Here is a 14321-nt window from a genome sequence, read left to right on the forward strand (position 1 = left end):
CCATGTATAAGTGGAGCTATTCTGATACTTTTGTGTGTTGAGATATCCTTAACTAACTTTAGGAAAGCCCTTGTTAAAATTAAAAGTACTGCATCAATAAGCCCTGATAAAATAGTTGCTGTAGTGATTAAAAATGTTAAATCCAAACTGGGTACTTGTTTATATTTCATTTTCAACCAACTGTTTAGAACTGGATCAGTTCCCTATATAATAAATTGGATCATGAACTGGGTCTAGGGCAGACCATCACACCTGGCTAGAGTCCTTTATGGTGTTCCTCAGCACTCTCTCCTTGTCCCTTTGTTTAATATTGTCTTTGTTACTATTCTTACATGCAATTCCCACTGGATTAATACATATACAGATGAGTGTAGAACAGGATTTACCATAATATTCAGCAAAGACTTTGAAGAATTTAATTTGTATGTGGCAGAAATCACAAGTCGGGCATCTGGATTTGAAAACTCTTTCATTAAGGAAAAATGTAACACAATTTTTTTTGACAGTCGAGATTTAAGGAACCAATGCTTTTGTGAGGAGTAGTTCTTGAAGAAGTTGCATCACACAATGATTTAGGAATTAATATTAAAAATGACTTTTCTTTCAGAAATCAGATGGATATCACTGTGACCTTTAAGTTTAATGGGCTGCATGCTTAAAACTCTGTCTATGAGAAATGAAAGCGGATTGAGAAGCCTATTCATGACATATCTGACCAGTTCTCAAAAACAACTGTTTATTTTACACTCACACCTCTGGCCAGTTGAATACATTTGAGTTGGTTCAAAGATAATTTATAAAAATATTAACATGTATTTCTAATTTACATTAGGAGGAAAGGTAACATCTAAAACTATACTGGCTGCACTATCAATGTGTCAGAGGTTAATTGATATTAGTTTGTAAAACATTTTTCTGCAATGAATTGAGACTTATTTTAAAACTGCAAATTTATAATTGTAATAGCACTTTTAGACATTTTATTCCTCAATACACTTCTGATTATTTAGAACAATATTCCTTTATCCATCTGTAAAATTCCTTCAGAATTAATTTGGATAACTGGTTTGGCCAGAATGCCTTCAACCCAGACTTTAGGCAGTCAGAATTCTTCAAAGGTCCTCAAGCTAGAACTTTGTTAATAAACTTATGGAACTAGTGTTCCATAAATCCTTAAATGTTAGAATCTAGTCATAGTTTCTTATTATTTTCTTAAAAATATTGTGTTTACTTTTCTAGAAAGTATGTTTTATACCCTCCTGAGAATCTGAACTTAAGATTGTTTATTGAAGTTTCTATTCCTTGCATTTTTGCTTCTTGCTTGTGTTTGAAGTAATCTGTAGTAGGACACTGAATTTTTCTGTAAATGTTACACTTTTGCTGTTAAGACTTTAAGTAGTGACATTATCTGTTGAATGTGTTTCTCAAAGACTGATCTTAGCAATGGAAGCTACTGTCATCTGATTAGACTAACCAATACAGAGGTTTCATGTGTTATTAATTAGTAACTCTAGGCAGCTCTTGATAAAATCAATTTGTCTTTATTCATCTGTTGTAATTGTTGAGTTGAATAACACAAACTGACACATGGTAATATTTGTCATAATGAACATATGTTTACACTGACATCAAGGCTCATACTCACACAGAGAGGCCAGGTCACAGTATTCTCTGCTGAGCAGAAAGAGATCCACAGTGGTATCTTGAGCTGCAAATGTTGTGGCGAGGGTCTTGTAGAACTCTGCCGGGGCTAACTCCTTCCATCCCTACAGTATTAAAAGAAGAGAGTTTAACCCAAACTTTGTCCCTGGAAAGGTTGATGAAACCATAAAAAAGTTTAGTCTCTATGTTTAATACACTGGTGTGATATTTGCATGTGTGACCACTGTAAACTCTAGGCAACTGTTTGCTGGTGTTAGAGAGTTCAAATGCTCAATAGTATTTGAACAGTTAGAATGCCTTAAAAGAAACCTGTAATATGTCACTGCCCCTTGCAAAGATCAACATTCAAACACCAGTTTAAGGTCATTAATTATATCATCTCATCTGTTTATGCTGTTACTTCAATGCAGTAAGATTTTTTCATGCTTGTGTAGTAAATGATGTTTTAGACTGCATGAGTTATATAAATAAAAAAATAATTTGTTAGCAGTTTCAGCCTGTCTGCTCACATATTTTTCCTTATTTCATAACTAATTAAAAAGCTGCAGTTCTTTGCTTACTAGTGTTCTATTTGTTCCTACATCCTACTAAAATGTGTTTGTCTGTCACCCCACAGAACTCAATAAATACTTCTCTATCTGATTCAATACACACAATAATAAAAAAAAAACTTAGAAACTGTCCACATCTACAAATACATAGGAATTTGGTTAGACCTCACTGTCAGTTTTCAGAACCACAGCCAAGTCACCAAAGTGAAAGCAAGCCAGTTACTTTTCGGAACTAAAGAAATGTCATAATTCTTATCCTCCCAAGGTGGAATAGCTATTGGCAGTGGAATCCTTCTCCTACATTTTGGAATATAGACTCACCCTGATTGTCTCCACATTGAAAAGGAATCTCTCAATACAGCACAATACATTAGCCCAGTAGGCCAACTTAAGTCTAAAATACACACCCCCGCCAAGTATTGAACCCAGCACCCTGACAACTACAGCATAGTGCATTAGCCCACTAGGGCACTCAGCTGTGAGCTACATATGTCCATCTCTGACAAGTTCTAAAGATTCATAACCCTGTCCCCCTAGGAGAGAACACTATTCTACCACTCTTGCTCAAATGGCAACCCATTTCCGCAAAGAACTACCATCCTCATAGATTATATGGTCTTTAAACTCATCAGTAATTAATACTTTCCCTACTTTGTCAATAGATATTCAGAAGGATGGACTATAAATTATCTGAGGACATTCTCCACATCCACTCCAAACCTCCTTACTCAGTTCATCAAGCTAAAGCAAACAACATTTTTTCTTTGTCCTGTCCCCCAAAATCTGGGTATCCATCCATAAACAATGAGTGATTTGCTTTCATTCCCTACATTCAGAAACAAATGAAAGTATATCTCTTTAAGCAAACAAAATGTAAATGTCACAACATTTGGGAATGGCACATCTCACTTCTGAGCTGCCCCAAGCCTTTCTGTGCTGGAGGGAAGCCTTCTGGCTTATCAGTAGGAGTGGTAAGCATCAGGTAGCCTATCTACCATGGGAAGAGTGAGTTTTCACCCATAAATTGTAGTTTATTGGCCGTTTAGGCAATTTTTCATCTCTTTCAACTTGCTGGCTTAAAAGCCGCACTTGCGCTGTTTCCCACCTTTCCTGTAACTAGCCTAGTCCAGATACAGAGTTGCTGTATCCAGTACTGTTGGTAAGCTTCTGAGCCCCGCAAGCCTTTCTGTGTTGGAGGGAAGCCTTCTAGCTTATCAGTGGGAGTGGTAAGCACTAGGTAGCCTATCTACCACAAGAGGAGTGGTTCTGGCCCAGAAATTGTAGTTTATTGGCCGTTTGGGCAGTTTTTTCCATCTCTCTCAACTTTCTGGTTTTAAAGCCCATGTTTGCACTTGATCCCCACCTTTCCCGTAACTAGTCTAGTCCAGGTACAGATTTGCTGTATCCAGGACTGTTTGTAAGCTTCTGAGCCCCCCAAGCCTTTGTGTTGGAGTGCAGCCTTCTAGCTTATCAGTGGGAGTGGTAAGTACTAGGTAGCCTGAATACCACAAGAGGAGTGGTTCTTGGCCCAGGAATTGTAGTTCATTGATCATTCGGGAAGTTGTCCATCTCTTTCAATTTTCTGGTTTAAAAAATCACATCTGCGCTTGTTTCCCATCTTTCCTGTAACTAACCTACTGGAAAGCACTAGAAAGCCTGATACAAGCCTTCTAGCTTAAAAGAGAGATTTTGGATTGATTATCAGTTTTCTGCATTTTCTTAAAGTATTTAACTGTTTTCTGCCTAAACGCTGATTTTTCCAGCACTTATTGTGATTTAAAAGCTTGTTTTTTTTTTTCAAATATTGTACTTATTTGACTGCCTGCACTTTTAAAAAGTTGTTTTTTGTTTAAATAAATTGTTTAACTGTTGTAGGCTACACACTAAAGTGTGATAGCCTTTTCTGATCACTTGTAGTCATTTAAAGCTGTTTTAAGTGTACTTTTTTCTGTTTTTGCCTTATCTTTTCAAAAAAAAAAAAAACAAACAAAAAAACAAAACAAAAAAAAATTCTTGTTTCCCACCTTTCTAAGCTAGTATAGTCCAGTTTTCAGGCTAGTGCTGAATTCAGGGCTGTGTTACAAGTTTCAGAGTTGCCCATACCTTACTTGGATAGAGGGAAGTTTCTCTGTTCACCTGTGAGAGAGGGGAACTTTGAGCAGCCATCTGTCCCTGGAGGAGTGGTTCCAGCCAAGAAGTTAGTAGTTTGAAAACCGCGTTTGCATGGTTTTGTACGCCGGGCAGCACCGGTTAGCTAGGGTTAAATTATTCCCGGCTCCACTAAGTCTCCTCTTCAGTTTTTCACTTGAAACTAGTCTAACTCTCAACCAAAGCACTCAAAAATCATCCTACAGTCCAGCACTTGCTCAAACCTAATAGTAAGCACTAATATACCCCGACACTTGACTGCCCAGCAGGGCAAGGCTCTTTATCCACCCCTCACCAACCAAGCGACTAAGCAGCTCACCCTACTATTCAGGTATGACCAAAGGGCAACTTCAGGTGTACTCTCCAATCCAGCTGGTGAATCTGGGTATCCTGAAGCAATGTTACAACTGCCTCATGTACACAGACAGCCCTCTCCTCCTACCACAAAACACTAACATATGCGAGAGATGCAATTATACAGCCAAACTGGAGGCTAAGGTCTCTACACCCAAGACTGGAACAGACAGTCATGAGGAGAAGGTTAACACTTGCACCACACCTCCAGCCTCACATAGACCTACTAAACCAGCACTGGCAAAAAATAAACATAAATACACAAAATCATACTCGGAGGCTCTAAATAAAAACCTGCAAAAGCATCAGAGAGCTCCAAAGCAGACACTCACAAAACCTGCACCTCTTGTCATAAACTAGACAACACATAAAACACAAAATCAATTTGCAGCACAATCCAGCCCTTAAGGTGAAATAACATACCTAACACACTAGTAATAGGTGACTCAATAATCAGGCACACCGACGCCCCACTCACTAGGCTGGACAAGAAGGTTACTGTTAGCTGCCTATCAGGAGCCAGAATCCACCACATAACACAAGCACTCAGGTCACTCCAGAACAAGTATAAATAAGACTCTGTCATTGTTCATGTTGGTGTGAATGACCTGAGACGTAACTCCCTGGACTAGATGAAAAGAGACATGGAAGAGTTCTCTGATCATGTAGCCCAGGCGGGTATGACCCTGACCCTGAGTAGCATCCTGCCTTCACCAAGAATGATACCTCAATATAAAGAAAAAAATTATCAATTTCAACAATTGGCTAAGCTTCTGATGTCATTCAAAGGGGATCCAGTGTCTGTCAGCCTGGGATGACATGTTTGACAAGCCGCGTTGCTTCACAAGAGACGGCTTGCACCTGTCACGCCTTGGCTTTCAAATACTGGCCAAGGCTCTTCTGCCCCCATAGTGCCTTTTTTAGGCAAGGCTCAAAATTCAAACCCACCACCATAAACAGTACAAATAAAAAAATGAGGGTTATGCTACTCAATGCCAGGAGTTTCAATCTCAAAATGAATGTGCTCGAAGCACTCCTCGGTATGGAGAACGTCGACATCTGTGCAGTAACTGAAACCTGGTTCAAGGCTCCAGACAGCACTCCAGCACTACTGGGCTACAACTCATACCACACATTTCGGCCACAGAACATGGACCGAAACACAAAAGGAGGGGGTGTATCCATATTCATCAAGGATACCCACACCTCCAGGTTAGTGGCTCAGCATGATACCTCTGAGATCATCCATGTGCAACTAACATCGGGCAAATCTGCAATGCAAATTGTGGCCTGCTACAGATCACCCTCCATGACCCAGGACCACCACTCCACCTTTCTGGAGACACTGGAAAACATGAAGGCCCTATCGAACTCCCTGATATTGGATGATTTCAATTACCCTACCATTAACTGGGAAAACTACTTGAGTACAAACTCCCAGGCTCAGCACTTCCTGGAATTTATCAACTCAAATGCACTGGATCAGCTGGTAAACTCATCTACCAGAGGCCACAACATATTGGACCTGGTCATCACCAACATGGGCGACAGGTGTTCCGTACCAGAGGTCAACCCATCACTGGTTAGATCAGACCATAAACTAGTCACCCTGGATGTCCACACCACACCACCACCCATAAACCAAGGAAACCACAGTGAAAAACTTTTCTAAAGCAAACTTCACCTTACTTAAGGCAGAGGTGGTAAGTTTCACAGCCCCCACACTAAAGGATAACACTGCCCAAGATGCAGAATCCTTTACAATTGCACTCTCTGAGCACTTACAAAGATGCATGAATTGTGCCATCCCTAGCAAAACCAAGACTCACTCCCCTAAGAGAAGGAAACCAGTCTGGAGGATCCCTGCCATAAACAGGTTATACAGCAGAAGGAGCAAACTAGTTCAGAAAAAAAGCAAATCCCAAGAAGGAAAGACATCCCTGATCAGTATCAGTAAGAAACTAAGGTCCCTCATAAAATTATCCAAGGCTAACTTTGAAAGAAAAATAGCTAAGGATTCGAAAGATAACCACAAAGCCTTCTTTAGCTATGTCAAGAATCTAAGTGGCAACTCACAGATATGCTCTGTGCTAATGCAAAATAGCACAAAATATACTGAACCTACTGATATTGCCAACATCCTGGCAGATAGATTCAGTGCAAACTTCACCTCCCTCTCACCTTCAAAAGGGCCCACAACAATACCGGAAAAGTGTAGTGTCCCGGAAATCACAGAAGCACAGGTGAAAACAGCCCTTTCAAAAGCGAAAAACACAGCATCAATGGGGCCAGATGGCATCCCAGGCTGCATCTTGCACGAACTACAGAACAAACTAACCCCCCACCTGAACATGCTGTTCAACCTCAGCCTCTCCACAGGCTACGTGCCCATAGAATGGTGCACAGCAACAGTTATTCCGCTCCACAAAGGAGGGGCCACAACTGACCCTGGTAACTATTGCCCCATAAGCCTGTCTAGTGTGGTCTGCAAGGCTATGGAGCGCATCATCATGGAACTCATTAACAAAGACATTGGGAACCTCCAAACACTTGACCCGACCCAGTTCAGCCTTGTTAAGGGCAGATCATGCCTACTAAACCTGGTTGACTTCTTCGAGACAGTCACCAAGACCATAGACAAGGGAAAGGTGGTTCACACAGCCTACCTTGATCTTGCCAAGGCGTTCGGCACCATTCCTCACTCGGGTATTATAGAAAAACTCACCAGCCTGAACATAAACCCCTGCGTCACAAGACGGGTTGCCAACTGGCTTACAGACAGAAATCACATGGTAAGAATAGCAGGCTCCAGGTCCAACTCTAAACCAGTCACAAGTGGTATCCAGCAAGGCTCGGTTCTGGGACCCCTTCTGTTCAGCATATATTTCTCGGAAGTACAGGTAAACACAAGAGGACTATGGCTAACCAAGTTCGCCGATGACTGCAAACTGGCAGCCATAATTGACTCTCCAGCTGACATGGACATCCTTCAAAAAGGCCTTACTGAGACAGACACCTGGTGTCAAAGTCATGGCCTCAAGTTAAATGCCAAAAAATGCATAGTCATCCTGTTTGGGAAAAACAAAACACCCACGAATTACCACATAGGTGGCAGCCCTCTTAATACAAAATAGGTAATAACAGATCTGGCGACCCAGGTAGATAGTAATCTCTCCTTTGACAATCATATTGCCAAAGTAGTTAGGAAATCCGTCTATGTGGCCCATCTAATTACTAAGCAGTTTGCATCTAGAAATAAAGAGGTTATAGTGCCCCTCTACTCATCACTCATTAGACCCATCATAGAGTACAATGCTCCATTTGGGATGTACCTCACAAGACACTTCCAACAGCTGGAAAGACCACAAAAGCACCTCACCAAGAGGATTATTGACCTCAAACATATGTCCTATGCAGGCTGACTGAAAAAATTCTGTCTGTACTCAGTGGCATATCGCTTACTCAGAGGTAAACTCTGCCTAACTTACAAAGCCATGTCCAACTCAGAACTGATGGACATGCTCCACCTAAAGAAATCCAAGTCACTGCAAGCCACGTGCTCTAGTGAGCTAAACCTCACCACAACAATAAATAGAACATGCTGAAGGGATAGATTCCTGTCACAGAGACTACCCATGCTTTGGAACAAAATTCCAAATTACATCAGGCAGAGCCCCTCATTAACACTCTTCAAGAGAAACCTTGACGAGTGGATGGGTAACAGAAAATACTCCCCTGGGATCACTTCATTGGCTCTGCTTGACAGAGGATCAGTTAATTAATCAATGGGGCGGCGAAAGCTGACACACTCTGGCTAGGCTTATAAATGCCCTCGGGCAGATAGCCTTGTACCTACCTATGAACTTATGAACCTGATATTCTGCTTCTTGTCTAAAAACCCCCAACACAATTGTAAATGAAACTCACAAAGCTAGCCATATGCTGTGGGCTCTTTCTATTTGTAAAATCATGATGAACTTCAGCCAAGCTCCACTGCTGTACAAAACATTACTTTGTTATAAGCTGTAACCTGTAATACTTTCCAATTGTTTCCGTTTATCTCTTACATTATGTAATATGCATTTACTTGTTACTTATCGTATGCGTTGCTCTTCCTGTAAATGCCCTTCTCACCAGCAGAGCTTGTGGATCACTTTTCTACCACTTTTCACCTTTTGTTGGATTCGTCTGGCTATACTGTGTTCTACCAGCGGGGTACATCCTAGCTTTATTTCGTGCCTTAATGCTCTCTTGATGTTGCTGACAAGCTTTGCAGTGCCATTTTACATCTTTAGTAATGCTTGGGCAATAAACAATTTGCAGCAACCTCTCTTTTTGTACAGTTAATGCTCATATGCCCCCCCCCCAAAAAAAAGAATATCATCTACTACAGCTTGATGTTATGCCCTTGAAACTACTAACTGCTGCATTGCTTCCCCCATAGGTTCTCTTTAGGAGTCCACTTTCTGTGCAACAATCCCTTTTTCACAGAATAGATTCTCAGCCTTTAAGGAATAGGAGCACCCTTGGACATCTTCCTCAGGTATTGTAATCTGGAACCCAGAATGTGTGCCTGCTTTAACCATTTCTTTGTCATCCTGCCTCAGTTATTCTTTCAATGAAGTGGCAATATTTTTGCTAACCATCTCAAATTTAGACTTACTGCTATCAGCTATTTATTCCTATGGAATAACAACTTCCAGAGAAAGTCCAGTACTTTATGACACCTGCAGTTCCAGTTCAGGTTTTTTTTTTTTACCACCTAGCTCTTTTTCTAATGTGATCATATTACCAGCCTATATTAGAGGTGTGGACACTTCTTGGCTCTCACCCCTGCTACCACCATGCTTGGCTGTGTGTAACTATGTGTCCATAGGGTACGGTCTGCTATCCCCACAGATGCTCTAATAGGTAATGTTTTTTGATCATCAAACACTGCCACCTGCTTGTTCCTTGACCCTTCTTATTCCAGATGAAACTTGGCCAGTGGCACCTGAAAAGGTGTCCTTCCTATGGCCCTAACTGGAGTTTACTACCTGAATTTTTTTGACTAAAAAATGCAGGCTTAAAATAATTTCATTTGATATAGCAGCAGTATCCCTCTTTATAACAGTTTATTTACTGTCTACCAGGACAGCATATGACCCTCTTGATAATCTAAAGCATGTGCAGTTTCAAGACAACCTACAAGTATTGTGTTACGGCTTTTATTAGCTCCCTTGGTCCAAGCCATTGCTGCATACTTTTGTACTTTATATTCCACAGCTGTTATGCTGGAAACATTTTATTCCAAGAACTTGTCACATACTCAGACCAATGTTTTACCCTTTTATTTGTGCAATTGGCTGTGAAAGTTTTGACTGCCCCAATGAGTCCCTTTATACTCATGTGTAGTGTAGGGTACTCATGTCTGATGCAATTGTGCTCTAGTAGTTAGATAGAGGTTATCTGTTTCCCCGATTTCCTCAGCAATGTTATCATTGTAGTCTGCTAACCAGACCATATGTCCTCAAGCAAAGAACTGAGAGCTTACTGTTTTATTATACGGTCTTGTAGCATTTCAAAAGTAGTAAACTGGCATCCAGTCACGACCTATGAGAGGAAACTATGATTTCTGCAAAATAATTATTCAATGTCTTCTGCCTTTCTTCTAAGCTCTCAAAAATTTTTCCTATGCATTTTAAAAATCAGTTCAAAACTCAAATAAACAGTAGTTAAATGTATCATAATTCAGCCAATCCTCATTTGACATTCTGGCACAGAGTACATTTCCTTAACTGTGAACAGATGAGTTAAAAACCAGACCCATTAACCTTGGTTAGTTTGGTGGTGATTACCAGACCCATTAACCTTGATTAGTTTGGTGGTGATTACCAGACCCATTAACCTTGGTTAGTTTGGTGGTGATTACCAGACCCATTAACCTTGGTTAGTTTGGTGGTGATTACCAGACCCATTAACCTTGGTTAGTTTGGTGGTGATTACCAGACCCATTAACCTTGGTTAGTTTGGTGGTGATTACCAGACCCATTAACCTTGGTTAGTTTGGTAGTGATTACCAGACTCATTAACCTTGGTTAGTTTGGTGGTGATTACCAGACCCATTAACCTTGGTTAGTTTGCTGGTGATTACCAGACCCATTAACCTTGGTTAGTTTGGTGGTGTTTACCAGACCCACTAACCTTGGTTAGTTTGGTGGTGATTACCAGACCCACTAACCTTGGTTAGTTTGGTGGTGATTACCAGACCCATTAACCTTGGTTAGTTTGGTGGTGATTACCAGACCCATTAACCTTGGTTAGTTTGGTGGTGATTACCAGACCCATTAACCTTGGTTAGTTTGGTGGTGATTACCAGACCCATTAACCTTGGTTAGTTTGGTGGTGATTACCAGACCCATTAACCTTGGTTAGTTTGGTGGTGATTACACAGGTGTACTATCACAATCTTGAACCACACAATCATCATCATCATCATCAGCCCCCGTTTTCATATTTCCCTGCTTGGGTTCAGGGTGTCATATCAATAGTTGTCATCTCTCTCTCTAGTCAGTGCTACTTTCCTACCTAACATTCATGCCTGACTGTCACAAGTTTTCTCTCACACAATCCATGCACTTCTTTGCTGAATGCCCTCATTTCCTCTTGCCTTCTTACTGTCTCTCCCGAATCTTCACCAGATTGTCTTCTGCTTTTCTGCACATGTGCTCAAACCACAGTAATCTGTTCTCTTTCATCTTTTCTGCAATTGGAACTACTTTGGCTTCTGCTCTGATGTCCTTATTTCTTCATCTGTCCCATAGTGTGCATCCTACCACTCGTCTCAGGCACTTCATCTTCATCACCTCTAGCTTCCTCAGCTGATCTGCCTTCACCGCCCAGGTTTCTGTATCATACAGTAGTACTGGTCTTGCCACTGTTTTGTACACCTTACTTTTCAGTTTCTTTGGCATTCTTCTGTCATACACTACATCTGACACTTTGTGCCAGATGGCTACAACCCCTCAAATTCTAGTTTTGACCTCCTTAATCAGACTTCTCTTCTCTTCAACCACCCTTCCCAGGTACTTGAAGCTGTTAACCTGTTCCACTATTTCCTCCTGCCATTACAACTGTCTTATCTCTACTCAGTTTTATCCTGTTTGCCTTCAGTTTTGCATTCCAGTCACCTACTCTTTGCAAACGTTCTTGCTCAGAGTCTGCCTGTAATGTGACATCATCAGCATACAGCAACTTTGTTGATCTGTCCCCTCTGACCTGTTTGTCAATGTAGCAATTAACCACACAATCATGAAAATCAAAATCTTGAGACCATAATATCAAAAGACAAAAATGCTGAAGACCAAAATGCCTAAAAATCTTAAATATTGAATCACCCTACCAGTGTGATCCCATTATTGAGTGTTAATATGTGCCCTGTATTAATGTGAACTTAAGAATGAGTGCTAACATAGGCCTTGGGGGGGGGTGTCAAGTCCTGGAGTTTGATATTGTGGTCTTCAGCATTTTGGGCTTTCAATTTAATGGTCTTGGGATTTTGATATTCAAGATTTTGTGGTTCAGATTTATGGTAGTAAACCAATTAAATACTCTTGACTACATCTGACAGTCGTCTCCATCATTTCTTCTGAAGAAACGATTTTGCACTGACCATGGTATGTAGAGTTCAGCTTTCTACCTCCATTACTTGTGTGCCCTTGATGAAAAAACACCACCTACCTCTACTGTTAGCACTGCTTCTGTCTTTTCTTCTAGCTTCCACCTCTCTCTACGTTTGTTGCCTTTGAGAAGCAAACTGTTTCATTGTGTCAGCTGCCTCGAACTCCAGGTATTTCATCTCCTGCTGTAGTCTCTTTAACTCCAGTTGGGTTTTAAGATCATTTGGGGATGGGCTAAGTTGTTTTGCTGCATGCCCTTTATCTATAGCTACTGCCTTACGGTCTCCAGTTTCAGCAGACTGTGTTTCAGCTATACACAAGTCTGCTGTCATGTTCTTTCTGGATATACCAACATACAAAATGTCCTTGGTTTTGCACTGCTTAATCAGGTATTACATTGACATTTTTCAATATTCCAGGAAGCTCATTTCTGCCTATATGTTTCCTAACTAGTCTAACTAGAAAATAAAATAACTGTTGTGCAACATATACTGTTATACATGTATTTATCTTAAGGCTGCAAGGATATAGGTAAGTACTAAGCTAGCAGCCCTTCTGGACCATTTTAAGCCTAGCCAATTTTCCTTTTAGTGCTCAAAATAACCTAGACCATTTTGTTATAGACTAGCCTTACCCATCCCTTGGTCGATAATTATATATTACCCTAATGAGAATAACTGGGATCATATCATAGATAATTTGAGGGGACCCATGCATGGGATAAAGCATTTAGGAGCTGCATCTGCCCATTTGTAGTACTGGGGGCAGTCATAGGGTAACCTTTTCTGTTTCACATCCATAGATCTAAATTGTGCTTGAATATAGACAAGGATGAACTTTGTTTTATGTGGATGGGAAGTCTATTCTACAACAGTGGTATCCTCTGTGAGATATACTTCTCCCTCCAAACTGTTCTGTTGATGTTGCAGAAGATGCTTGGATGCCTAGACAGAGTGTTTATGATGCCATTTGACTTGCTGATATGCAGTAAATCCATCAGTAATGGGTCAGAAGATGCTTTATATGCCAGACATAGGTCACCTCTTAGCAGTCAGTAGGACACCACGTATAGTGACAGGGCATTGAGTTGATCCATGTGGGGCCTCATATCCTTTTAGTAAGGTATCTCTGTGAACATTCCAGTTGTTGCATGTGTCTGGACATGTACATGCCAGGCTTGCATTCAGAGAAAATGTCTTTGGTGGTATCTATATAGTAAGTCAGACTTCAGGCTGTTATAATGGCTCTGTATATACTATATCAATATACATAGTGTATTGCCATCAGACTATATAATGTCTTCTGTCAGCACTCTCTCATTATCTGATATAGTTATTTCTTCCGTAATTTCATGCAAGCTCATGAGCTGTTCTAGCAGCATTTCTAACGAGTCTATATACATGCTATGTAACTATGGCATGAGCTTCCTGCAACTATAATGTACCCTCTCTTTACTGTACATATATACATTGTGGATATAACCACTTAGTAAACAAGCAAACTGACATAAAGCAGTGCAAAGTATATCGTGCTGAGCAGATTCGGACTGTATAAGAATATATTTTCAGCTGCTCCACAGAGAAGACCCTTCCCAAGATCAGACCTACACATCAACTGTAAATTTGTGTGTGTGTGTGTGTGTGTGTGTGTGTGTGTGTGTGTGTGTGTGTGTGTGTGTCTGTGCATCTAACCACTCTAACTTTCTCACTCCCTGGTTACCCCATGTTAGTCTGAAAAGCATGGGCTGGACTATATTCCTTGTAAGCGTACTAGCAAAAAGTTTTTATTTCATTCCTGCAGTTATGTCTGTTTCTGCTTCGATTTGTGATTCCACCTGGGTTTTAACTACTCATCAACATAATATTAAATGACATTATACCATACTGTATTTCCTTACTTTGTATTTTGTTGTATTATATCTAGTGTGTCTACTGCATTATTAACAGTT

The 14321-nt window shown here is 40.6% G+C and overlaps 1 protein-coding gene across 1 annotated transcript in view; it reads right to left on the reverse strand.

Annotated features, from left to right (window-relative positions):
- Window positions 1–14321, reverse strand: part of LOC122788622 (protein transport protein Sec24A-like) — a 198240-nt gene that overhangs the window by 78698 nt on the left and 105221 nt on the right. The window contains exon 5 of the mRNA XM_044055521.1: window positions 1646–1766. Coding sequence (XP_043911456.1) covers window positions 1646–1766 — 121 coding nt within the window. The remainder of the gene's footprint in view (window positions 1–1645; window positions 1767–14321) is intronic.

This window comes from Protopterus annectens, chromosome 14.part0 (assembly GCF_019279795.1).
Source record: "Protopterus annectens isolate FY-2018-M chromosome 14.part0, PAN1.0, whole genome shotgun sequence".
Lineage (NCBI taxonomy): Eukaryota > Metazoa > Chordata > Ceratodontiformes > Protopteridae > Protopterus > Protopterus annectens.